At 36.2% G+C, this 27,722-nt stretch overlaps 1 protein-coding gene and 1 long non-coding RNA gene across 7 annotated transcripts; one reads left to right on the plus strand and one right to left on the minus strand.

Moving 5' to 3' along the window:
- LOC552195 lies at positions 1 to 27,217 on the plus strand. 6 transcript variants are annotated; one of them, XM_006562168.3, is made up of 7 exons: positions 1 to 94; positions 332 to 798; positions 19,367 to 19,587; positions 23,858 to 24,019; positions 24,776 to 25,034; positions 25,118 to 25,411; positions 25,526 to 27,217. In XM_006562168.3, the coding sequence occupies exons 2-7, from the start codon at positions 717 to 719 to the stop codon at positions 25,738 to 25,740; spliced, it is 1,233 nt and encodes a 410-aa protein (XP_006562231.1). In that variant the 5' UTR covers positions 1 to 94; positions 332 to 716; the 3' UTR covers positions 25,741 to 27,217. The 6 variants fall into 6 exon arrangements, with proteins under 6 accessions (XP_006562231.1, XP_016767734.1, XP_026296560.1 ...); XM_016912245.2 differs by having other exon boundaries at positions 61 to 798; XM_026440775.1 differs by having other exon boundaries at positions 61 to 798; positions 24,797 to 25,034.
- Positions 21,016 to 22,397, minus strand: LOC102654399. The gene is made up of 3 exons (XR_409317.3): positions 22,228 to 22,397; positions 21,216 to 22,152; positions 21,016 to 21,137 (listed from the first exon to the last, which is right to left on the minus strand). It is a non-coding gene; the product is annotated as an uncharacterized LOC102654399 (long non-coding RNA).
- Positions 27,218 to 27,722: the final 505 nt, after the last annotated feature.

Raw genomic sequence — 27,722 nt, forward strand, 5'->3', positions numbered from 1 at the left:
AATCTATAATCTATGAGTTCGATATTCGGAGGTCGTGGTCACTAAAGTTAGAGTATTGGTGCTTACCTAAAGGAAGAACGAATGTGATTTGTGTGTAAGGATTTAGACATTTTTATCATGATATTGTATAATATTTTACAAGCAAACGTAAATAAATTATGTGTATCCATCACCATTTACTTCTATATCGATGCAATGTTCAATGCAACATGCCATTTTTCCCGCGCTTTTGAAGTGAATAGAATCGCCATGTTTGTTGCGACTAAAAATAAATGACCGGGAAACGTGAAGTATCATTCCTTACTTGTATCTCTCTGTATGTTTCTTGTAGAAGGTGAAATCGCAGTGATAGAAGGAAAACCAGAAAAGGAAGAAGTCAGTTATTTCGGTGCTAATTAAGTGACGACGTTCACACGTACACGTGTACATATACAACAATCAGGAATAGTGTCTAATTGGCACGGAAACAACACAATCATTCTTAATTAATTAATTTGCGAAGAGGCTCAATATCCGATGCATCGCGACACGCTCGATTATTACAGGATGCAGTTACTTCTGATCATCTCGGGATAATCATCCTGTCATTTGGCCATTCCCCGAAATCGAGCCAAATCTGGTGAACGAAGGACTACAATACCGCCTTAACGATAATTCGAACAACTTTTCTTCTCTTCTATGACAAGTTCCTACAATACGTGACCAAATTTGCGACTATGACTAGCGGACAAAGGAATAAGTCCGTGGTACATCCGGAACAGCGGTATGCGTACATGCCCTGTCCTCTTTACGATACTGGTGAGTGATTTTTATCCTTTTAGAATGCATGTATCGTGTGTACATTACAGATAGATCACTATTTTTCTGTTCATCAATAACATTTAAAGATTTTAAATAGATTGTAATTTATTATTCATCATTTTTGAAATTTATAATCAATAGAATCACTGACATGTTTATGGTATTCAAAAGTTATTATTTTTCTTTTAAGATCAATTAAATAGGAAACTTCGTAGTTTGAATTCATTTTTCACATTGAAAAAATTTTAATGAGCGAGAATATATATTGACACGAAAGAGGATCTCTAGTTTTTTTCGTTCTCATAGGTTTCTTATGATTGCTATTCTAGTTACTTGTTATTGAATGCAAAGGGAAAGATCACGTATTTTATAAGATTTCTCTGTCGATTCCTGAAAGTTGCCAGTTAGAATTCGTAATAAAGGAAATTGGGTTTCTATAACGGCCAAATAAAGTTTCAGGTAAAATCGAACACTTCGACTTTATTAGGAGATATTTCAGTTACTTTGTATCGCAAAAGTCTATTAAATAAGCTTCTTCCCTTTTTAAAGAAGTGTTTATTGTGGCAAAAATGATCATTGGATCTTTTATATGCAAGAAGTGAAAAAGGATAAGAAAAGAATAGAAGATCGAGAAAAATTAACAAAAAAGAAAAGTTGATTCATTATTGATCAACTATTGAGTTGAAAAGAAAGAAATGATTGCGTTTTTATATACTATATGTACCGTTATAATCACTAAATAATTCAAACTATCTGAATTTAAATTTTATTTTCAAATAATATAATTTTTACAAGAAAAAAAACGAGAAACTTATATTTTCCATATAAAATATGCAAAATTTCCTATTATAATACTGTTCAGAAAATAGATATTCATAAAATTTATTCATTCAAGAATGATATTTTATTCCTTGATGGTCGTGTCATTGATGTAATTTATGACTCTGCATAAATTAAACGATTACGTGAATTATTATTTTCATCAATATTTATTAAATCGCTCTATTGCATTTTAAGGGACTTCTGTACGCACGATTCATTTGAATAACAAAACTGCGAAGTTTCTAATTAAGCGGATCAAATCCATACGATCATTTGTGCATCTTCCAAGCGAGATTTTTTTCTTTCATTTTTTTAACTGCACAGCTGAGAGCACTTGTTACGTAACTTATTAGCATGAAGTTAATTTCTAAAATAAATTGAATTGCATCCATGTTTATGCAAATGTCAAAATTACCAATGCAATTTATCAGTTTTCAAATTATTTTTACAAATTTCAAGTAGTTCAGGTTACTAATAGGCGATCCATTTTTTTGCCATCAAACTTTTTCGCTATGTAGATAGATAGAATAATTTATAATATGTATAAAATTTTATACATAATACATTATTAATACCAACATATTTTCAAAGACACTGCCGCTCAAAAATATCTATCTATAATATTACTAAAATCAATAATTATATATCTATTTATGAGCAACAGTGTAGCAATCCTTTTCAAGAATTTTACAATTTTACAATTTAATCTTTGAATTCACAAGTAGTCTCCATAGAGACAAAACTGTTGCATGCAGTAAATCAATTCGCATGCGATCAATTACGCCTGAAAATTAATTATAGCGACGAACAATAACCCCGGATGCTCGTGATCCATCACCGTAACTCCTGCGAGAACGGATATGTCGTCTGATCGCAAATTTGACCGAAACTTTTGTGTCAGCGACGATATTCAATGTCGAAATACGGGCGTTAAAGTTAACCACGTATGATGAACGAGGTCCTCGTGTCGAAGTTGGACGACCCTTGAGAGATTTGAAAGTAAAAGGTGGCCAGATCTTTGTCTCATCTCGTTTATGGTCCTCCAGTCACGTGTTTCAAGTCATTGTAATATCATTAAAAAAAATCTTACCGAAAATTTTGATCAAAAAATATTTTAAAAATAATTAATAATGATTCTCTGATCCAATTTTCTATAATTGGATCATTTTTGATCCAGCGTTTGACTTAGTTATTGATAATTAAATAAGGAAATTTAGATAAATTTTCATCTATTAGTATAGATTATTTTTTAATGTTGTAAATGTTGAAAAGGATGAATTTTAGATGATGATTAAGAAGATGATTAGTTACAGTTCGCCAAATTTGTTGATAGATTACCACCGGAATGATAGAATTATTCCTCATTGTTCTCTATTCATGGTAAAGTCAATTTACTATTCATACAGAATCAGTAAATTTAACTTAAATCAGATCCAATGTGTATATACATTTGATCAATGAATGGTCAGCCGAGAGAACACAAAGAGTTCTCGTTTCAATCAGGCAAATTCTTTTGCTCCATAAAATATACGTTTACATAAACTTTTATTGCACGTTTTAATTCTATTTATCATCTGTCAAGTCAATATCTAATGAATCATAAGTTGCATCAAAAAAAAAAAAATTGAATGATAATAATTAATATACTCTTTTAATTAAAATATTTTATCTAATACTTTCTCATTTTACAATATATATATATATTACAACATTTAAAGTTCCACGTGTGTTTCTTTTATCTTTAAAATTAAGAAGCTTATATAAACTTTTTACAGATCTAGATATATTTACCCAAGGAAAAATTATAAAAATAGATATTTAAATTCCCATTAAAATTATCGATTCTATGCACTAGAGGGCACGAAAAAAGATTTAATCCAATTCAAGCCCGTCCACGACCAACGATTAACGAGAATCAGAGATGACATTAGAAAATATTGCTGTTTCTAGGTATAATGTTGAATAATGTCATAGATTTAAAGGTAGAGGTCGCGCAATTTTAAGTTGTTTTTCCTTCAAGGGGAACAACCACGTATATTTGGCGATGCTTGGCGATTTGGAACAATTCGTATCGCTTCATGTTTCATTCACCGTCCGTTTCATTATGCATCACAGTGGTTAGAGAGGCCACGTGTACCAGGATTAATTGCAATTTCCAACGCCTCACGACACGCCCGTAATCAACACCGTGACGAATGAAAGCGATTGAGAATATCGGATTTTTTTTCCCCTTTTTTTTTTTTTTCGGTTACTTGAAACGATCGAGCACGGCCGGATCGACTTTGTCATTTGATTCGTATTTGAATCGCATCCATGTTGTACGAGGTGGAAAACTCGCTCGAGGGATCGAAAAGGTATCGTTGACTTTGGTAGATTTAGGATTATCGTGACAGAGATGTTTGCTACGATTTGATATTTACGAGAGTTGATCTTTCGTTTTCTTTTTTTATATTCGAAAGTTGGAAAGTTGATCTTTCGTTTTCTTTTTTTATATTCGAAATTGAAGATTTTTTTTAATAGAATTTTTTAATCGAAATTTCATTGAATGAGAAATAAATTTAACTTTCTTCAGAAATCGTGAAGTGATGGAACTATTTTTCTTCAAACTTGGCTTGATTTTTAAGGGTCAGTTTTATTAAAACTGTTGCTTGATAAAAAGTTTTCTGTAAGAAACTTATATTTTTTCGAATTGAATATTTTAGTCTAACTTAGTGTTGTAATATCTTCAATATTAATTTGTTCCAACATCTCTGATTAATTATACAATCATCTATACGGTTTTTAGATGATATTAAAATATTTAAAATAGTAGGATGTTACTTGTTCGTTTCACGGTTTCTTCTTTTTCCTCGATTAAAATTTGATCACGGTTACGAATCTCTCCAAGTCACGTACAAATCATCTAAAAAATTCGAGATCTCGACCACCTTTCAATCAAAGAGAAACGTTAATTGTCAGGCAGTTTCGTAGTCGGATTGCGATCCATTTGGCGCGTATAAAAGGCAACCATGTTTCGTTGGCTTGATAAATAGAAGAGAAACGCGTGAATCGTCTAATTAAGGAAACTATCGGTTAACCAACGGCTATCAATCCAAGCGAACTATTTATCGCATTGGTTTTGCCCAACTCGAACGCAGATTAAACTATTTAACTAGACAAAAGAAAATTCATCGCCGAATAAATCTAACTAACAAAAGGCAGAACATATTAAATTTTAATATCAAACTTATGAAAAGAATTGGTGGAATGTAAAAATGAATATTCAAATACACTTGATCTAGATATTTTCAATATTTTATAAAAATTAATTCTGTAATAATGATATGATTGTTTGGGAAAGAGATTAGAATGCACTGTGTAAAACGTGTGCATTAAAAATTTATGAGATTTTTCAAGGAAAAATAATTTTTGACACGAATCAAATAAATTTACAAATGTTACAATTTGAGCAAATATTAGATTCCAGAATAAATAATTTATTCCGCTCATCTGGATGGAATTATTCATTCAGCTAACAATTCGCGTGTTTAACTATCATTTAAATCTGCAATGATTCAAGTGAATTTTCAAGATCAATAAAATATTCCAAGGTAATTTTTACACAGCAATTATCATAGAAACATTAGAATCTTTTTGGAATTACTAACAAGAGGCTTATTAGAATATTTAAGAATCACATTAAAAATTAGGTTCAGCCAATTAAGTTCCTTTTAATTGGCTATATTATTGTATTCAATATTGTGCATGCAACTATGGGGAAATAAATAATAAAAGAATAATAAAATAATAAAAAAATTTGCTGAATCGCGTGTTTGCCGGTTATAAATCAGATTATCGTATAAATCATGTATCGATGGGTGGCGAGGAACCAGGCCGAGAAATTCAATTCCATCGTGTTGCGTTTCGACGTTTCGTTGAAACGTTTTCAATGTTCGAAGCTGCGAATACTTCCGGTAAAATAATTCGATTTGAAAAATTTATCATTCAAATAGACGATTCCTCCATAGATTTTAGAATTTTCGTAGAAAATCGCGTTTATAGGCTCGGGACGAGATAATGTTAACGAAACTCCGATGCATAAACAAATCAAAATTTCTCTTTGCGTTTCATAAGCAACGAGAGTTCCGTATTACTTTGCGCGTACGCGAATTTTCCGAGGAGATTGGATTTCGCAAGTTTGAAACGCCTCATGATAAATGAAAGGTATAGTTGAACAGACGAAGATTATCCTCGAATTTCTTGAATTTCCGAGAATTTCTGTTCAAACCTGCGATCCTCGAAAAAAATGAAACAGAAATTTCGATAATTGAAAATCAAAATCGGGAGAAGATCGATCGAACGACGACTATTTTTCAATCGACACGATTTTCTCGAAACAATTAGAACTATTATCAAGTTTGGTGTTGATTATTTCAATTGGAAAGGTCGACGTTGAAAAAAAAAAAGTCGATCACTATAGTGTTCAATTAACATCTAACTGTTAATAGTTTTAATTGACACTATCATGTTGATAGAAGAAACGTCGTCCTTCGATCTCTGAAGTGATCGACCTTTCTTTGATGATCGAATTAATAATAATATTATCAGAAGATAATCATTTATCTTCAATTACTCTAATTTATCTTTTATAACTCACATCATCGTTTTAAAATTCTTTTTATCGATTTTTCTAATACAAATAATCTTAAAACTGAACGAGCTTCATTGTCAGAGAAGCTACACGCAATGCAAGAACATATGCGTTAATATTATTGTCTACTTGTTAACACTTTTAATTATCTTTAATTATACACGTCGGTAGAATAAATCTTTATCCTCTTCAGAACAATCGATCTTTTCCATTCTCCGATCTTTCATTTGAAATAAAATATATATATAATCCTTCGATTTTTTCTCGTGAAAAAAGGCAAGGAAGATAAATAATTCCAGTAGTACATCCCCTGAAGGAGCAAGGAGAATTAACCCGCGATTTAAGCGAGGAGCTTAAGAAAGTCAAGGTTGTCGCAACGAGGATTACACGTAGCGGGGTGTTGTGAAAAAGAAATTTTGCACGGGGCGCATCAATCGATCTCGATGCAGTCGAGTAGGCCAACTCGTCCATGGATGTTATGTGGCTTTTCGACTCGTTGGTATTTTCGTGACAAGCCTCGATAGAAGGTTTTATTTAGAGAATCGGAGGATCGGTTCGATCCTATATTCCTATACGTTGCGTGCGATGTTACACGATCTTGATTAAATCTAAAAATTATCTCGATATTTCCACCAGGCGTAGCGTATTGTAATTACTCGATGGATTTTGAGATATTGTTTTTTTCATATGAAATAGATGTTAATGAGTACAAGCAATTCTCTTCGTAGAAATATTTCTGATAGATTTTTAATTTTCAAAATTTCTTGCTTTCTTTTTAAAAAAGGTTGCTCGTTATTTTTTCAAGAGCCATTTATCTTTTCAAGCATGTAACGTATTCTGCATAATTTTCTCGATAGTGAAAGGCTCGGAAAAGGATATTGGATGTCAGTATATTCCTTGATCTTCTTCGATAAAATAAATGATCGGGAAAAAAGAAATCGTCACGGTGCAGTATTATGCGATATTATAATTAATCCGAGTTATCTAATCAATAAATGTTTAAATATTTAAATCGAAGCTGATGAATGGAAGAGAAAAATCCATAAATGAAATTTTTATGTACAAGCTACAGTTTTAAATTTTTACAGATTTTAAATTCAAGCTATAATTCAAAGTCGTAATATCTTGAAACTTGTAAAAATTTTCCATAGTTCCAAGTTTTGTCGTTTCTCTTACGACATAAAATAAATAATCATCTATAAAACATGTTTGAAATAATTGTTAATTTATTATACTTTGTAAATATTCGATTATAATGAATCGAAGAAGCATTTCCAAAGCAGAAAATCGATAAAAATTCTTCTTTCTCGATGAATAATTGCATAAAGGGATCTTCTCGCAAATATAGATGAAAATTATTACGAGCATCTCGAATCGTGAATTGTCGAAACGGTCTGATACGTAAAGTTGATTGATATCGAGGTTAATGCTTTTAGCCACGTATCTCCTGTCGTTCACGTACAATGCACAAAATCTTTGCGTTTCGTTGCCAAAAATATGGTACTCTTGACCGAGTATGCTAGAAACCCGATTGAGAACCATAATTCTTTTCGATGCTTGAAACGCTGAAGCTCTCTCTGGCTGTGAATGCCAGAGTTGTTGATACTTGGAAGGTTTCGCGAATCAAAGAATTAGAAAACGAGGAAATGAAATTTCCACGTAATTAATTAGAAACGTAACTATCCGATCATTATCCTATATATTCCTATATCGAGTTGTTAATACAAATTTTATTTGCATCGTTAATTTAACAATAATGATTAATACATTGTTAATCGTATTTAAGAATTTTAAGTCGAGACAAAAATATACATCTTTGAAATTGAAAATTGAAATAAAAAAATAAAAGATTCTAAAAACTCGTGATTTAGAAAATCTTTTATCTCCTTGACTTTTATCTGAACGCATAAATTTTTACTTTGACTGAGAATAATACGTAATTGACGAAATCGGAAGTCATCCAGTCCCAGTAGTGATATTTTCAGTAGAACGACAAATGCCAAGCTCGTAATTCGCAAGCACCGTCGTCAACCACTCTCTTCTTGCTTTATGACTACTTGTTGAACGGAACAAACGACCGTATCGAAACAATTCTGGATGCTCTTTTGCTCTTCCCATCAAGTCCCACCACTCCTCTCCCCTTCTTCCTGCATTCTTGGCCGTCTATGCCATCCGAATTTATTTAGCTCTCTAGAGCTAGGAATTTTCCAAAATTGCGATATTATACGCGGAAAATTTCGCGGAAATATCTCGGAGGATAACGATTTTAAACATTATACAAGTTTGCCCAAGGTGAATCTCTGATTTTATATATTTTCTCGTGGCTCGAAACTCGTGGCTCATCTGAAATCTGGACGGAAGAAGGAGGAGGAAAAGTTGTTTGTTTCCTCGCTTGCTATTGTTTCCAGGATAAATCGAATAATCGGTCGTAGTGCGTTATACGCCGCATTAATCTTCGAACAACGACCATGATTTTCATTTTCTCGGACAATGGTCGAGTGTGTTGGCTCCAAATTGAGAACGTTTTTGCCACGATGCAAGTTTATCTGGCAGAGAGACGCGTTGTTCTTGGTCTGGAGGTATCTCTAGAGAAACTTACTTCGTACTGTTAATTTTGGAAAGTGTGACAACTGCGTTGTGGAAATAAGAAGATCGTGGTAGACTCGATTATAAAAATAGGACACGTGAATTTTTGTTGACTAATTAATATCGGTTTGATGATCTTCAAAGCATTAAGTATTAACCCCTTCGAATTTTTTTCCATTAAATTTTAAAATTGTACGAAGAAGAATGTCAATTGCACTGCAGTTAAAAATCTAATAGCCGAGGCATTAAGGCAGCAACGAGGAATTCTTTATTGTTTCGTGTTTTTTTTTTTCTTTTTGAAAAAGTTACTCGTTCGTTTCTTTATATTAGTGTTTCCAGTAATAAAACTTGTTATCTGACGAACATAAAAGAAAAATAGAAAATTATTGCTGGAAACGAATGCTTCAGCTTTAAAAATAAATGTGCCGTTAGAAATGTTACTTTCGATTACTCTTCTGACAAATTACACCTGTTTCTACTAATTCGAACTTTTATCGGTACATCTCAGAAGAAATGAGTATCGATATATTCGCCACCGCAAATTGCTGTACTATAAATTTCCTCCTCTCGTTTTTAATAAAAATCGTACGAAATTTATACGAAATTAAACGGATAAAAAGAATTAAATAACGCGGATTAAATGTAGATAGATATACGTTTCGACCAAGTAGCGCTTCCTTCGACAAACAATCGAATCAATTATTTGCCTTCCAACGTGGGATCGCATCAACGTTGAACGAAGGAATGAATTTCGAAGAAAAGCTTTAAGTTTCGCGTGGCTTGGACTAACTAACGCGCAAGATCGTAGGAGAAGGAAATGCATAGGTTCGCGACAACGAAGGTCAAGCAGCTGGAATGCGGGGTACGCAGGTGGAGGTATTTGCGTTGCAATTTTTCCCTCCTTTTTGGCCCTCCCGCCAAGGGGAGAGAAAGGGTTGAATCCGTGGACACGCGGCGTGGATCGATGCTTGTTTCGCAAGCCATGGCGATATCGATTTGTTTTTATCGCGTTTGTGCCAGTTGTGGGAATAGGAATGGTGGAGATATCGAAGTGAGAGCGAATCGAATTTTTACGTATTATTTATTTCGAAAGAAATAACGCTTGTTTGGAAATGTTTGATTTCATGGTATCAAGTTTAACAAGATTGTTAATTAAATTATGTTGAAACTATTTATATTTAAAATTCGTAAATTTTCTACTGCGTAAAATTATAATAGATTATTAAAAAGTTGCAATTTTCTGATAAAAATCTAATACGTTGTCCTCCTGATAAAAAGTTATACGATACACGTGATTCTTTCCCCTGAGAGAATCGTTTTAAAAAAGGCTTTTGATTTCCTTTCAATAAAATTTCTTTGATACCGGTATACGACATTTCACATCTTACGACTTCTCGAGAAAGAATAATGTTCCTTTCGGTATAAGAACTATATGGATCGAAGATGATTAATAACCTAAGAAGTATCCTCCGTGCTTTTGATCCAAAAGTTCCGCAAAGTTCCCGATATAAAACCGTACTTCTTTAAAGTTTCTCATTTGAAGAGCCGCGATACAGGTTTCTGAATATATCTCCTTATACAAATATAAATAATAAAGATTAAATTTTAAATATCTTAAATATCCAAAAAATTATTAATTAAAATTTTGAGAACTACAAAATTCTTTGGAATCTTCCTTTGGAATATTCATTTTCAAGAATTTCTTCAACAAGTTCATTAATAAAATAATATCGAATATCTTTTCGAAATTTTTTTTCAATCATATTTTCAATCTTATATCCGTTTCGACGTGAAAATATATTTTGACAGAAGGAACGTTGCTTCTTCTTCTTCCACATCGTTTCAATATATTTTATTTTTCTTCGACTGTCATATTTCTTGCAACGATTTCGTAAAAATTTTCGTTCGAATTTATTCAAACGACAAAATATTCAACATATCGCTGTTTTACTATGGAACGTGTTATTTGTAACACGCGTGTGTATCGCCAGTGAATACTTCAGTCTCATGACAGTGGACGTTATCGATGATCACGTACGAACAATTCTTTGTTTTTCGCAGAGTCAGCTTTGCATTTGGTGTTAAATAATTCATCAGGATAAAAATAACTCGATTATTTCACCTTGCATATTCAATTACGAAGGGAAAAAATATTTTTCAAGAAAATTAAATAAAAGAGAAAATTTAATATTAACGAATATTACAAAAATAGAGTAAATTTATTCTACTTTTGTAATATTACGAAACAAAAGGAGTATTGTTTTCAAAATTAAGGAGAGGAAGGAATTTAAGAAATTATGCAATTTCATAAACATAATAATAAAATCACTTGAAAGGTTGCGGAAGAAATTATGTAAATTTTCTACCATGGAAAAAAGTGTGCATAAAGACCCTAAATTGTGTAACGTGATAATAAGGTAAGATTGTTTGAAAGATTGCTTATTAAAGAGTAATTGGAGATAAAAATTATATATGCGCGCGTATCGCGAGTCGTGGGCAATAATTTGAAAATAAAAAGAAGGAATAAGAGAAGGAAGAAGAAAAACACGATATCGCAGTGGAGGTTCATCGACCTTGCTAAAACGGTCTCACGTGACGAAATCAGCAAACGATAAATCGCGTACTTGAACTCCACGGTTCAAGTTTAATGCTCTTGTTCTATTTTCGCGTGGATTCCTTAGCAGAATGTCGAGCACGGCGAGATTAAAGGAAGTTGTATAGGTTTTAAAACTACTTAAGACCGTGTTTCCTTAAGGATAACTTCTTGTCGAGAAACGGATTCGCGAATTCTCGATGAAATCGATTTTAATTATCTTAGAGAACTTTATCAAATGAGCGTATTTTTATTAATATATATACGGGAAGATTTAATAAGGGAAGGTTTAATAAATTTTCTAATTTTTATGTAGAAATAGATACTTTTGAAGTTAGACTTGAATTATTTCCCCATATATATATTTAAATAAATAAAATGATCATTTGTTAAATTTTTCACTTTTATGAGAATAATGTTTTAAATGCTATGGGATAAAAAATAATAAAAAATTAATACAAAATGTACTTATTATTTTCACATGTGAAAATATATCGACGTAAAATTTTTTCCTTGTGTAATTTCGTTAAATAAAAGAACGAAACTTCAAGCTTCATTCATTAAACAATTTTTAGCCTGATAATTTTTAAAAACTTGATCAATACTTTATTTTATTTTATTTTTAACGATAAGTTTAAAATCAGTTTCAACTGAAGAAGAAAGAATTCTGTTTATTAAAGATTAAAAATAACTTCGTACCAAAAAACATGTACACATATGTATCACTTTGATGAACTTTGACATTGATTTATAACCATCGTACCACAGTTGCCTAATGCAAACGTAACTTCAGCGATCGTTCGAAGCGATAGAAATATTATTCGGCCTCGAATCGACTTCCCGCTAACGATGGCAAAAGTGCACAAGGATTGGATCGCGAGGGAAGAAACTTTATATCTGAAATATAATATCCTTGACAGAAGTTTTGGCCTGGACAAAAGGACACACTTCTCAAATTCAATTTCTCGAGACGAGAAGGATTCCACCGAAAAAAAAAAAAAGTATGGAACAGCCGCCATTAAAGAGATTAACGAATTCGATAAAGTCTTAAGGTCGAGTGATCGATCGCCGTGACATTGCAAGATCGACAACCGATTCCACCGATTTTCACAAACTGATGCCGCGAACCTGGCCTCCTCCCTCGTTGCCCACCTTGAAGTATTCATAGTTTCTGTCGTACAGCCAACATGTTAGCATGTACGATAACTTTAGTCTCGTGACGAATTCTAAGAATAATATTTTATTGTCGATGTAATGACAATATCCGGTTACTCATTTTTCTCGAGGAAAAAACTTCTCTCGCTTTTTATTCCGTATTTTATGTATTTTTTAAATTATAGAATATTCTCCTTTGGAGAATAGTTGGTGATTATTCCGTTGAAAATAATTTAAATTTGATCAATCACATTGTTTTCTCGAAGAAACTTACTTTTATCCTTTTGCCATATCATTTTTTTTTTTTTCGGTATAATTTGATAAAGTAATTGATGATTTGCGTGAAATTATTATTTCGTCAGAAATGATAAGTGAAATACGAAATTGGAAAACTGGAAGAAAAGCGCGTCCATCACTGTACTGTTAATTACAAATAAGGGCGTTGCTCGTTAGAAGCTCGCAGTGGAATAAGCCAGTAGTCGGACTAGTAGCGCGAGTCGGCATTTTCACCGACGAGAAAGACGATACTCTTTCGCGTCTGTGAATGGAACTAATCAGACGGTAACGATTATGAAATTTCTCATTTTTCTGTTGAATATTCCCTTCTTTCTTATCCCACATTCATATGAAAATATCGTTCATTTACATAGGAAGAGAAAAGATTCTTTTCAAGCCATATTGTCCGCACTTTGAAACACAAAGTGTTTCGTAACTAATAAAAAATATTTAAACAATTCAACGTTTGTAAATGATAAAGAAATGAATTATTGGTACAAAAATTTAAAAAAATCGTCCTTTTTCAAACCGATAATTCATGAGTTAAATCATTATCGTATATGTATCTTTTATAGAAATAATTTAAGAATTTTTTTTCCTTGAAGAATCGTAAAGAAATCTGTATCATTGTTGGCTCTTTCCGATCCGTGAATCAAGATTCGAGGATGGCCGAGAGAAACGGTGCCAAAAGTGCGATGAACGCGATTTTTGGCGCGATCGACGACGAAATTCCATTCTTTTATCCCCGGCTGGATTACACACGATGCTCTGAATTATGGCGACGTTCCATCGTCGTAAATCTCGGCAAAGGGAATGAATTTCGATTATTTGTATGCCAGTAGATCTGTGAAATTTCCACGTTAACGAAGATGAATTCATAGTAGAATTGTCATTGGGAATACGAGGGGAATTCGTTGCTTAATGTTTTTGCAAACCGATAGAATTTTAAACAGTTGCCAATATTTCTTCTTGTTACATCTCTGTTTCGCCTTTCGAATAATTGGATTTATGTGAAACACTTGTTGATCCACTTCTCTCTTCTGCAAACACGATGGTAACGTAATTTTGATACCATTAAACCTGGGATTAATTGGATAACGTAATAATATAAATAAATTAATTATAATAATATCTTTGTTAATCTAATCTCTAGAATTTTGAAGTGTGTTTTGATTAAATATTTTAAATTGCGTGTCAGAAATATATTACGATCGAAAATTCACTTCGATGTATTAAAAACTTTCCTCTTTGTTCTAGAATTGAACAAGCAATTATTTCAAAATTTATTATTCCCAACCTATTATCCTTCATTTCAAATTTTTCTAATCACGTGAAATTTTATAAATGATTAGTACATTAGGAGGAATTGCAATTGTCATAAACTTCGTTTCCCCGTTCTACGAAAAGATTACCATTTCGCGTGATTATTTTAATCCTTGGTCGCGGTTTGAAACAAGGGAAACCTTCGATAAAAATCCTTCAACTTTTTCCTCGTCGACGATAAATACGCTCTAATAATATTCACGAGACGAGCTTAGTTAATTTCTTGCAATGGCACCGGTCCAGAAAAAAATTGTTCCCCACCAGCCAAAAGTTTCCGTGTACTTTTTTGCGCATTGGTAAATAAAATTAGAAAAAAGTTGCGTAATATTTCTTAATCTCTTATCAATTTTTACCCAAGATTCAGAATAGAATTATAGAATTATAATTAACAAGAAACCTGCAAAGAGCCTCGATTACTCGCGTATACGTGTAACGACATTTCGAAGAGAACCAGTGCCAACCAGTTGTTTGTTCGAACACCGATACGATCCGCAAATATTTTACAACTCGTGAAAATATCTTTACGTCTTCTCACCCGTCCGTTCATTATAAAATTCGCACCACTGTTCGCGGACCGTCAAAACAATCTATTAAATAACACATGTCAATAAACACGATCAGTGCTTTTATTTTCTCACGCTTGTGATTCGATGCCAATTGATAATCACAAAAAAATATATATATATATATATATATATATATATATATATTTCATCGAAATCGTTTCCCGTTTACCTCGGCAGAAAACCGAACTATAATAATTTCCATCCATCCGAAAAACTTTTCGCTTCGATACGGCAACGATAAACCGAGATAAACGAGAAGAATTTCATGGCGAAACTTCTTACTTCGGCCTCTTTTGTTCTCGCGTGATTAATCGCCGTTGGCACACGATTGCGATAAATCTCGCGATCGTAAAACCGATCGTTCGCACTTCGCCGCAACTATTAAAGGCCAATCTGAAATTCACGCGGTGCCCATCGGCGCGAAAGTGGCGCGAAAGAAAGAACCGTAGCCAGTGTTGGAAGAGGCAGTGTCGGTGGCGCGGGCGGACGTCGTCGGGTTTCTGGTCAGCGTCGCGACGCCTCGTGCACTCGGTCAGTGCTGGGCTGTCGGTCGCGTGGCGAGCCTATCCACCCTCGTCGAGCCGATCCTCGAGGACACGTGGTTTCCTGGATTCGGATCGATCCATCCACGTGCGTAACGCAGAGCAGGAGGAGAAGGAGGAGGAATCAGGAGTGCGAAATAAATAACGGAGATAGATAACGGAGTAGCCGACAAAGGCCTTGACGTTGCACCAACCACATACGTCGCCCCGTGAATATTTCAATAGCGTATCGATCTAGTGAAACACACGTGTGTATCTGAACGCGAATTCGAATTTCTTTGCGCGATCAACGTGTTTGTTGGTTGTTCGAAGCAACGTTGGTTGGTCCAACCACGCAACGGGCTAATCACCACCAGGTACCACCTTTGCCAGGACACGTTCACCAATCACGTCGGTGATTACCTCGCGAGACCACATCGATCCATCCGCTCTATTTCTGTGCTGTCTCTAATGTATATTCTACACATGCATCGTGTGTGTTTCTTGTTGTCAATATTTGTGAATTGTGGGATAATATATACGGAAACGTGGTGAATAGTTGATGGTGCATACCTCGTCTCGTATTGCCCTTCCTTTTTCTCTCTTTCTCTCTGTTCTACCCTGTAGATTGTGTACCAATCAACCCTTCCTCTTTGTAATTTCCATTCTTGAGACACTCGTCCAGGAATACACGTTGATCGTTTTTTAACTATCGATTGAGTTATTTGTTTTTGGTGGTAACAAAATGTCGGTGTCCTATGTAGAGTGTGAACATTTGAAAGTAAAATTCTTGGGAGCTGTTTCTTTTTTTTTCGTAATGGATACCGTGTTGAGAACGAAAGTTTCAACGGAAGTATCCACCCGAGAAAAATCCAGTCTCGAGAATTTTACTTTGAAATTCGCCCCCCTTGTAATTTCTCACAGCTTCGCTATGTATTTTTGAATAGACCAAGTAGAACCAACCAACCAATTCAACTAATCTCTCGATCCTTAACGTTGTCGTTTCTTCCGCAGTTGATAACCGTTAATTGTTCGCTTGCTGTTCATTCGCTTTCCATGTTGAGAGTCTCCGATTTGCGCGCAGAAGGTTTGGTGCTTTTCCTCGACAGACGAACGAAAGTAACCAAAGGTAGCTCTTTGTCCCCTAATCGAACAACTTCGCGTTTTTTTTTCTCTTTTTGAAAAAGCGAAGCGTTAAATAACTCGTTTAAACAACTCCAAAAGTCACGATCCTCCTTCTAACTTTCGATTCCTCTGTATGCAGAAGATTCAGCTTTGCCTCGTGAATCATGAGCCGATTATCGTCGCGCAACTTCGCTGTATCCAAGTATCTCAACGCGAAACATTGTTCGGTTTTGGAGAATTATCGCTTAAAGTTTCAGGAAGATGTATCATGTCCCGTTCCATTTGAACGGAACTTGCTCCTGTCTTCCTCGATCGTTAAATAAAACGGAGATCGAGCGTAGAACGTCGCATTCGAACGTTTTCTTCTTTCGGGGAAGTCGAAACGTAATCTAGTATGTCAAAGACGTTTCATCCTCGATGGAGCGTAAGGAATTCACGTTTCTCGAACAAGGAGACGCTAGCAGTGTCTTGTTCGCGTGAGGGAAGATCGCTAGGGAGATGGTAACTTTTCTTCTCTTGGAAAATCTAAGGCTCTTTAGGGAAATTCAAATTTTCTAGTTTTTTTTGAAAATAATAAACGTAGGAATAATTCTTACTTTTTCAATGCATAATGTAACGTTCAATTGTAAAATCGATCGATATCGAAAATTCTGAAACATCGTTCAATCTCTAATTTATTTTCCAATAGAATAATAGTTTGAGATAATTGAAGGATATTTTCGAATGAAAATTTTCAAAGATTGAATTATTTCCTCCTCGCTTTGATAATCACGATAAACCAATGAAATTAAAAAAATTATTTTACGAGAGCCATAGCCATAGAAAATAATCTCGTCGTCGAAAGCTCTCGATCGATTCGAAATTCCATTAATATTATCCCAATAAATACCACCTTTCTTAACCGACATTTCTCGTACGTTTGGAGGCAGGTTGACTGCAGTCGATGTTCCAGGTGTCGAGTCTCAGGTATCGAGCCCTCGAAAGGCTCTGCGCCGTAAACGCTGTCGTGACAAGACAGTCCTTGCGGCTGCGGCAGATCAATCGAGAGGCTCGACTATTAAAGTCGGTGTCGCTGTGTCGGGCAAACAGTCCTCCCCTGTGTGTGGAGGGCACGTTTCGCGTCGGCCTGTCGCTGCTCATGGCATCCTGGCTCGTCGCTTCCTCCGGATGCCTTCCGGTATCGGAAAATCCGCGTGACAGACCGAAATCAACGTTTCGACGCGCAACAGTTACCCCCCCAGAAGTCGTTGCATCAGTAATTGGAGTATAAATAACATTCGAGACTGGAACTTGATAGAATTTAAATCAAAAATCTCGTCCAACAATTCAGTGCCGTTGTTGTTTCTTTCTCTGTTTTTTCACAAGATGACGAACGGTGAAGAGAGAACGTGACGAAGAAGGATTTTTTCGTTTCTTCGTTCCCTCAACTTCGAGAGAAATTTCTCAAGGGTTGTTTCGTTCCTCTAAACACGTGCAAAGGAATTTTCGATACGGGTTGTTGTTTCCACGAGAACGCGCGTTCTGGGAAGAAGAAAATTTGAAGAGAAAGTTTCGATTCGACGATAGGATCGTTTCTTCGTTATTAAATCGTATCCATGATCCTTGCGTGATCCATCATTTCTCGAGGTGTAATTATAATTCTTACAGACCTTGAGGTTTCTGGCGAGCTAAAACGAGCGTAGATCGTCTTCAGGCTGGCTCCGACCAACATCGTAAATCGTTAATGTTTCCCCGATGATCTCATTCCGCATCTTTTTTCGCGTATAAACGGATACTTGGACGACATAGAGAGAAACGTAGAAGATTCACGTGGAAGCGCGATGGTAACTCGCCAAGACGGAGATCGAGAAACTCTAGTTATCCCGGAGCGGGCCAAGCGACGGTAGGGCTTGATCAAATCTGGTGTGTACAATCAGACGCGTTTCTTCCAACGTAATAAAACTCGCAACGAAATTGCCGCGTCAGTTATTTTAATTACGTGATTTGAGAAGGAGAAACAATAAAGTGGCGGGGAAATGAAAATCCTCGATCGGGAGGACGATCCTTGTCTTGAAAACTGTTGCTCGATAGAGGGAAAATATTAATCTTTCGATTCCAAGATTCTTGCAAACAAATGAGAGTCATATCCCGTTCCTCGAAAATTCCTCCCTTTCCCGAATATTTTCCCTGGGGGAGACAAAGTGACGAGGTTCCGATATTCCGATCACGAGTGTAATCTACGATCGTTCGATAAATTATCGATGAAAGAACGAATTTGCTTCCGCGCGGGAACTGGAAAGAGAGCGGAAAAAAAAAAGAATCGCGATATGGAATTGCAAAAGAGAAGAGACGAGCGTAGCTGCCTAGGGACGCTTTCGTGATCGTCGAGCACCGTCACCACCACCACCGGCGCTGCTTCTTCCACTCGTTGTAAAAAAAAAAAACTTGACCATCCTCGGCTTGAAACGAATCATCACACTCGCCTTATACCTAAAAAAAAAAAAAAAAAAAAATCAGATTTAAAGAGAAAATGAGAACGTGTTAATCACGAAATTAATCGAAACGAAACGAAAAATGGAAAATCGATCGAAAAGATAATCGAGAGCAACAACCGCGTCCTCCTATACGATTCTCTTGTCCGTCACACACTGCCCCCCTCTCTCTCTCTCTCTCTCTCTCTCTCTCTCAATCATGAATCTTATGTTCCGCAAGAACTTCAGCGAGAAGGGATTCGGTGGTGGTGGAGGAGGAGGAGGAGGAGGAGGAGGCGGACTGGAGGGCCGCTCGGTCCTCGGCACCGTTTACGGGCCGGCCACCTTGGGGTACACGGGGACTCGGTTCGGCGTGGTGCGCGGCGCCGGCCAGTCGGCGGTCGGGGCGCGCGCACCGATACGACGCAGCAGAGAGTTCGGCTACTTCCCCTCGATGGCCGATCACGAGCACCAGGGGTTCGGGTACCGGACTCACCTGTTTCTCACCCCACCGACAGGCGGTGCCCTCGGCTCGCCGCCTGAGGAGCCGACCGAGAGGCTAGGCCCCCCGCCCAGGAAGAACTCCGGTCCCCACGTGATAAAGTGGGGTGGTGGCGGGGGGGGCGGAGGAGGACAGGGATCGGGGCAGGGAGCGGGAGGCGGCGGACAGGCGAGGAGGAAACAGGCTTCCCAGCAGAAAGAACCCTCGGAACCCTCGACCCCCACTGCTTCGAGACAGGTAAGCAGAGGAGAGGGTTTGAGATGGCATTTTTTTTTTTTAAATTTCATTTCTTTACAATGAAAAGATTGAAGCTTGGAAAAGAATTTTTGAAAAATATATAATCGAATTAGGGAGGGGGGATGAAAAATTTCTTTTCTTGTAAATGGAAAAGAAGGTCATTTCAAGGTCGTTATCGGGTAATAATAGCTTTATCAGCTTTTTTTAATTTTATCTGTTCTCCGAAATGGCGGAATTAATCTTGGTTACGTTTCGATCCGAGAGATTGATGCCGAACGTGTGGCCGTTCGCTCGTGTCTAATCAAATACTTCGGTTCAAGTGTCGGGAATGTAGGTTAAATTTAATCAGCCCCCTTCCCTCACAACTACCACACCGAGCGACCAAAGACTTCGCGGCAATCGAAGAAACCCAATTCCGATCAATGGCCAGTGTACAATGTCGACGATTCGAACAGACCTTTCGTGTATCAATCTCTTTGATCCGTCCGATGGGGAAAACATTGACCAACGGAGGAGGAGGATCGAAGCGTCGAGAATTGATGCGTCGCGGAGAATCCCGAATCCTTACAAAACGAATGCACGAGGAGAATCGTAAATCTTGTTTCGACGATACGCAATCGAATGATAAATCGGGGACACGATACATTATCGTGCTCGATTGAAGCTTGTTGCTTATCTGATACGGAGAAAGGTACGCCGTATCAGTTTTTTTTCTTTTTTCTTTTCATTGATTTCGATGAGCTTCGAGTATGTTTGAGATTTATATATTTTTATTTAATACAACTTGTCAGCATCGATTCATCGAAAGATAAGATAAAAATCAATCGATCTAAATCGATACAATCCTATGATATAAAAATAACATTCTTGCGTATAATTCAAAACTAAGACATTGTGAATTGTACATTACATTTACAATTAAAAAGTGATGTATTTCAAGCTCATTGAAAAAAATAAAGAAACGGTAAGACATCGACGTGTTCCCTTTCTTATTCTTCTTCTTATTTTTCCAAAACTTCGTTGCAAATTATAACATTATGGTTGCCCTACTAAAGGGGGAGCTAGATATCGACGATATTTCAACGGGAAGTACACGCCTCGGGCTGGATGCACACGGACGCATGCAGATAGGCGCAGTTAGGGCGCATACAGGATAGTTTCGCGACCGGTTGGAATTATGGAGGAAACGAGGGGCCGTACCCTACACGGAACAACCGGCATAAACTTACACCTACGCTCTATCCTCTTGCCTGCTGGTCGACACGCAAACTCGCTATCTTATTGCACGCCAAGGCGGATCTCGCGGGGTACCATAAATTTCCTAAGCGAGCCGGCCGACTCTCGTTCGATATTCTGTGCGCTCATTGTGCTCGTTCCACGCCTCGGATCGGACCTGAATTCCCGAATGAATCGTTGCGTTGTCGAAATGGATCTCTCTCTTTTTTTTTTTTTTTCTTTCTAAGATTGTCGAGGGAACGTTTGAAAGATGTAGAGGAAAGATTTTGTTCCGATATTAGATCGTAAGAAGAAAAAATTGAATCCGGAACCATCTGTAAAAAGAAAGTCAATAATTCTTATTATTTGTTTTTATAATCTGGAAATATATCATTTGATGAATTTGAACTCACTCAAAATTGTGGAGAAATAATCATTTTTACGCACTGAAGTTTGATCTATATTCCTTTTATAATTTTATCTTTTTTAAAATTGATCAAAATATCACTGTTTTTGCTGTGCGTTAAAATAAAAAAAAATAAATGGAAGCTTGACGAATTAAGTTCCAATTGGAGATTTTCATTGACGTTGCGGCGAAGTTAAAGTTTCACGGGCGCGGTCGGGAAAATTTCAAAATTCTCGGTTATTAATTCATCCCTGCGGAATGTAAAGCGGCTCACCATCCGGCATTAGGCAGACTTTTACTACGTCTTCGATGGAACAGAGCGCAAAGTCGGAACGCGTACAAACGGTATAACATTCGACTCGGTTTCCCTGAATGCAAATGTACCCGTCGATGCCTTCTTTCGATACATGAAACATAGCCACAGTATCACGGACCAAGCGTGACGAAATGGTTTTTACGTGCCGATAAAAATTTATCGACGAATGGTCGTGGTTTTTTTATAAAAGGAATGTCATCCATTTTTTTATTTTTATTTTTGCATAATTCATTTCTATTTTTCCCAAAATGGAAATTTTTGTAAAAATATCCCAGAGATTCCAATAGAATAAATTCTGAAATGAAAATGTTGTATTTTAACTTTAAACGAAGATGTATAGTTGTTGGAATCATTATCCCTTAGAATCGATGGGACACAACGGAAATCCCGTAAAAAGCTACGATTCACCTTTTTTTCCCCTCTTAGCTTCTCGGCTCGAGCGGAAGAAAATTTGTAGTCTTCGCGTAGGTTCGATCAATACGTCGACCTCGATCTTGAACTTTAATTATACATCCTGTGTTTCAACTGCGTGCTTCATTGTTGCGAAATAATTTCAATTACCAATTCGCCACGTGCGCCAGAAAACATTGCGACCAGATGGTTTTATTATAATTTGGACGGGAACGCTCTGCGTCAATGTCATTATTCGTTAATAAAATGGAAAGAATTTTTCGAATTTAACGATTAAAATTTTCGTACTTACTAGATTCTTATCCTATCATTAATTAATAATACAAGGGATTGATGATTAGTTAATAATAAACGAGACCTTGATATTCTCGATACCACTTCGAGTACTATGAATCATTCCAGATTACTATAGATCCATACGAGCTTTCTCTAGGTAAAGATAGTCAGTCTATAGATAGAAGAAAATAGAGTTATAAGAAAGTGTATAAGAAATATCTTCAATAAAATTTTCCCTAATTATTAATTATCATTCAACTGAAATTAAGAGACTTCAAAAATTTATCGAATTTTAGATCAAAAGATTGCATCAGCCATTTAAAAAAGAATATATATACATACATAAAATCATAGAAAAATTACTTTCTCAAAAATGGAACCAAATAAAAAAAGCCTACTAGAAAAAAAAAAAAAAAGAAAAGAAAGGAGAACTATCCACCATAGTTTACTTAAATTTTTTAAACGCTCCGTAGAAGAAACTTCGTGAAGTATGAAACGATGTGTACTCGGCACAGTGTGTATAACCTTATCTCGCAACCCTTAACCTTTTTCCATTCAACCGTGCTCGTTCGATTGCACTTAATATCGGGCAAAAGCGTTCCCCCTTACGGACGAAAATGTCGTGCCGAAATGGTCGGGACAAGATTGTTTCGCGTGTCTTCATAAATCACGGCTAGGCTGACTGTCGAATGGCTGGAACAACGGAAAAGGAATCGCGTTAACCTACATTGCGAGAATCCGACTTCAACGTTCAACTTGTTACTCGGGGGTGCCGTTCCGTGGATACGCGTCTGTTAAAAATGCAACAGAGCCGAGCTCGACGTGTAAACACGACGTTACGATTGACAGTGATGTTGGCACGGTTTGCGCGCGTTTCGGTTCGATCATCGATTGCTGAAGAAGCGAAAGAATTATGTTATTACGTGCGATTGATTGGTTGAAAGGAATGAGAAAAAGTTGAACGAATGTCTTTGAAAGGATTGGAAGAATTTTCAAGATCTTATCGATGCAAACGTGACCTTCAAATGACCTCTTACAAGCATCAAATTCATTATTTTTTTTTTTAGATCATTGATTATGGATGGACAGTTTTTTTTTCTTTTTTAAAGTTAGGTGCTAGATAGTGGAGAAAAATTGAAAGAGATACGTACGTTGTAACATCAAAGTTATGTATAAATTATAAGTAGGAAGTTTGTTTTCCGGTCTGCACTTCGAACACTAGATATCCGTCTATTTCGTCCAAATGCCATATCTGAAACGATAGAAATATAGTTGAAAAATCATGATGAAATAAAAAATCGGGTCAACAATTACCGTTTTACCTTTTAATTGTAAATGGAATCCATTCCTTTCATTTAAAATTGAATCGATCATTCAATTATAATGCATATTATTTCAATTAAAAATAAAAATATTCATCCATTTGATCGAAACATTTTTCTCTTCGATTCGAGCTCGCGTTTATTTTAAAAAAACGCGCGAGTTTCGAAACAAGAAGCCCCTCTATTTTGAACATGATGGTTCATCTGCACAACTCGTGGAAACTTTGGGTACTGGGCGGGCCAATTTGTATGAATTGTACGTGTATACACGAGTTTGTGTCAGGTCACCAGAGTTAATTATCCCGAATTGTATGGCGTTTATAGGTTTCCTTCAGCGGTAACCGGGCGTCTGGCGCATACACGCCCCTGGTGGTTTCCGGAAACAGCCCTCCGCGTGGCGAACCAATCTCCCTGGCCACCTTGGACCGCGACTGTTTCATCATTCCCCTCGCATCTCTCGAACGTTTTTTACCTGCGGGAGTACCGGTATGATAAGAAAATTTATTTGATTTGAATTTAACAATATATCATTGCTTGATAAAAATAATGACAGAATTCCCTCGATTCTTGTTCTTTTATGTCATTATTATTATTATGCTTGAATCTGTTTTGATACATGTTTGCGTTTCGCAATTGCATCTTTCGTAACTTAAATGAGTTTTATGTTTGTTCAACGTTAACACCTTGCAATACGATAATTGATCGATTTGCTAAAAGCACGATTTCGAGATCGAGATTATTTGTTTTCAAATAAAGAGAGAGAGCTTTTTCGAAATGATATTCCATTTAGATTCCATTGTTGTATTACGTATATATATGTATAATATTTTTGATGAATTCTTTTAAATCCTTCGAACGATCCGCTGTGAAACTACGCTAATCAGGAATGCACTCGATAAAACCAGAATACTCGAGTTATTGGCCTTAGAGACTCGATGAGCAACTACGGCTCGGCCTTGCTGGCTTGGCCTCAAACGCGTAAAAATAGACAAAAGCGTAACCGAACGGTGTACAACAAAAGTCTGATGAATGACGCATTAACGCAATGTAAATGACGCGTGTAAAGCGTGTTAAAATTACCAATTTTATTTTTTACCTTCTATTTTTATTTTATTTTATTTTCTCGAAAGAAATATATTTCTGAAAGATATCTCGTACGATGTAATGCGTCTTTTCGTCAGAGAAAGCAAACAAAAAGCTGATGTGTGAACGGATGATTAATCATTGTTTTTTCAACTACAGCTTTATTCCGACTCGTTCCAGCATGCCCCAATCGCGGACAAAAAGAGACCAGGAAGCCCTTTGTCGGTTCTCGAAGTCGAAGATCCGAAGCAATGTGTTCTCGCTCACTTTATGACACCCCTGGAACCATTGGATCCTTTGGTCGAGTCTCCTGTTTCCAGGCCGTTGGTCTTGCAACGGGATACCGCGGCCGAATTGGTCGCTGAGATCGCACCCTCAGCTTCTCAGAGTATTCTTCTCACGAATATGGAGAAAAATGGTAATCTATTTAAAATTGAACAAGTACGTAATGATTAAATTTCGAAGAAATTCTGTGATTAAATGTAATATTTTCGATTTCAGCGGATTTCCCATTCATCACGTATTATTTAATAAACAAACAAAACACAGATCCCGTTGATTTCTATAACGAGGTTCAATGCGCCGCCTTGAGAAAGTTCGATCCTCGGGATCTTCGATATGCGGCCAATCACACATTGGATCTATTCAACGAAGTGGCCACGATAGCGAGGCCACCGTTAGAACCACCTGGTGTCAGACCACCGATTCCGTCCACAGGCTATATTGTCTCGATTTTTAAAGTATTTGAGGGCGACGACGGCCTTAAGTTCGAGCAAAATTGGCTCTATTGGACCGGTACATCGTTCACTTTTATTAGAATATATATACATCATATGATTCTGTAACAATATTAATTTGCAAATGAGTTATTAAATTTTTGTTGTGATTATATATATATATCTGCTTCAGGTGCCCGTATGATGTACCGATATTTGCCGAAATCGGTGGGCCTGAGACGAATCACATTGCACAAGTCCATGTCACAAGGCGACAAAATGTATCTACTGATCTGCGAATGTTCGCAATTGCAAGACAATCTATCCGCGGCAGCGATATTGTTGCCCGCGTTACGTGCCCGTTTATGCGGTTACACCGGTCTCTATAGACCTTCGGTGTGCTTCTGATTTCTCAGGAAACGCTGACCACGCGCCAACGATGTCACAATAGTCCAACAAAACAGAGCCACTTTGTGAATTTTCCATTTCGAATAACGAATCATTTGAAATATGGCTGGCCTTTGTTGATAAATTGTATCTATTATAATTAGATACGACGGATATCATAAATTTGTGGTAAAATTGCGTGGTTAGGCGTGATTGTAAATTCATCAATATTCCAATCTCGAATATAGCAGGAGAATCGCTTTAATCGATAAAAAAATATATGAAATTGTAACGGTTAGTAAAGATAATCTCTGTGTAATAGAGAGTTTTCCGGGGCTCGTTTCGTTTGAGCCGCGATAATAGTCTTTACGATATTAGTAGCATCCTCTCTTTGTATGATACGTACACTTTGATCATTTTACAAATTCTTCCCAGTTTTATAAACTTACTTTCTTATATCGCACTATATATGCTATCGCGGTAATGGATTTCATGTGATTAAGCACTACTCGTCACTTTATTAAGCCGTACTGCCGACGTTATTACAAATCTCATAATTTCATGAAACGAGCCCTCCTCCTTTACCAGAATTCAACGACCAGCCAATGAGAGAAATCAAAGATTTACTTATCTCGTGATTTCTAGTGACAACGGAATGGTAAAAAAATATCATTAAGGGAGACACATTCGTATACGCTTTAGAGAAATTTCAATGATAAATCTACGCTTCGGGCTGCATACCCGTTTAGCTATGCCTCTGGCCAGTTTGTATTTTTTGACTTTACATATTTCATCCAACATTTTATGCGAGCGTATGCATCGCTCGATAACCGAGCGCAATTTGCATATACATAATATAGAAATTTGCAAGACACTTTTATTACTACATCGAAGACTATCGATTAAATCGCTAAACTACATATCATATACTCGAAAAACTGTGATATTCGAACTATTACCGCATATATCACAACGAATGTAACAAGAATGTCGCGAATACTTCTTAATCAAAAAAAAAAAAAAAAAGAAAAAAAAAGAAAAAAAAAGAAAAAAAAGAAAAAGTACTCTTTGAGAATGCTACATTCTTTTTCAAGATAAGTTAGAAAAGAAAAATTTGAACTTGATAGAACCTTTTCAGATCGAGAATACTTTATAAATATAATCTCCTAATCTTTTACTAATTGCATTCGTATATTTGATATTACATATCTTTGCCTGGATTATCGATATTCGCGGGTTTTGATTGTAAATGACGAGGATTCACAAATGAATTATGATTTTGAATTTAGAATAGTGAAATCAATTAACACAATCGTTTAATTTTTAAATTTATATACTTTGTTTGATGTTAATGATGGGAGAATAGATCTTCTTTTGTCGGGAAAAATAAATAAATCGATCGAAAGATGCGGGAAAAGCTTTTACCAGATCTTTCTTAGGTGCCCGTAGAATTTTTAGAAAGAGGACGAGTAGCATAATTCGATATTGTAGTACAAAAGATGAGAAAATAAAAATAAAAACGTATAGTCAATATACGCTTGTTGCATACTGACAATAGCTAGAATGATTGCGCAGGCGCGATCAGTTAACGTAGATTTCTAAGAATCCACGGCGTATGACTTATTAAAATACGTCCTTTCGTACTCGCTGAAACAAAAATGTGGAACAAGATGCCCTTTAAATATAAGATGAACGAACAAACGAGAAATAAACTCGCGATTTTACTGTGATCCTCACGTGTATCGCGATTGAAACGATACACTCGTAAAATACGTATGCGACTGAACGCGGCACAAGAGACCGCGTGACTGCGTGATTTGATTATGTTAGGTGTGATTGATTGGTTTTGTCCTATTAAGGAGAAACACCATTAAAAAATGATTCTTTGTCTGCACAAGTTTGTTTATGAAAATACTTTTGCTCCACGTGGGAGTAATCCCTCTTCAGGGTAACATTGCGATCATACCAGGAAATGAAATTCATCTGCGAATTCGATCGCAGGA

The sequence above is a fragment of the Apis mellifera genome, linkage group LG5, assembly GCF_003254395.2.
Source record: "Apis mellifera strain DH4 linkage group LG5, Amel_HAv3.1, whole genome shotgun sequence".
NCBI classification, from domain to species: Eukaryota; Metazoa; Arthropoda; class Insecta; order Hymenoptera; family Apidae; genus Apis; species Apis mellifera.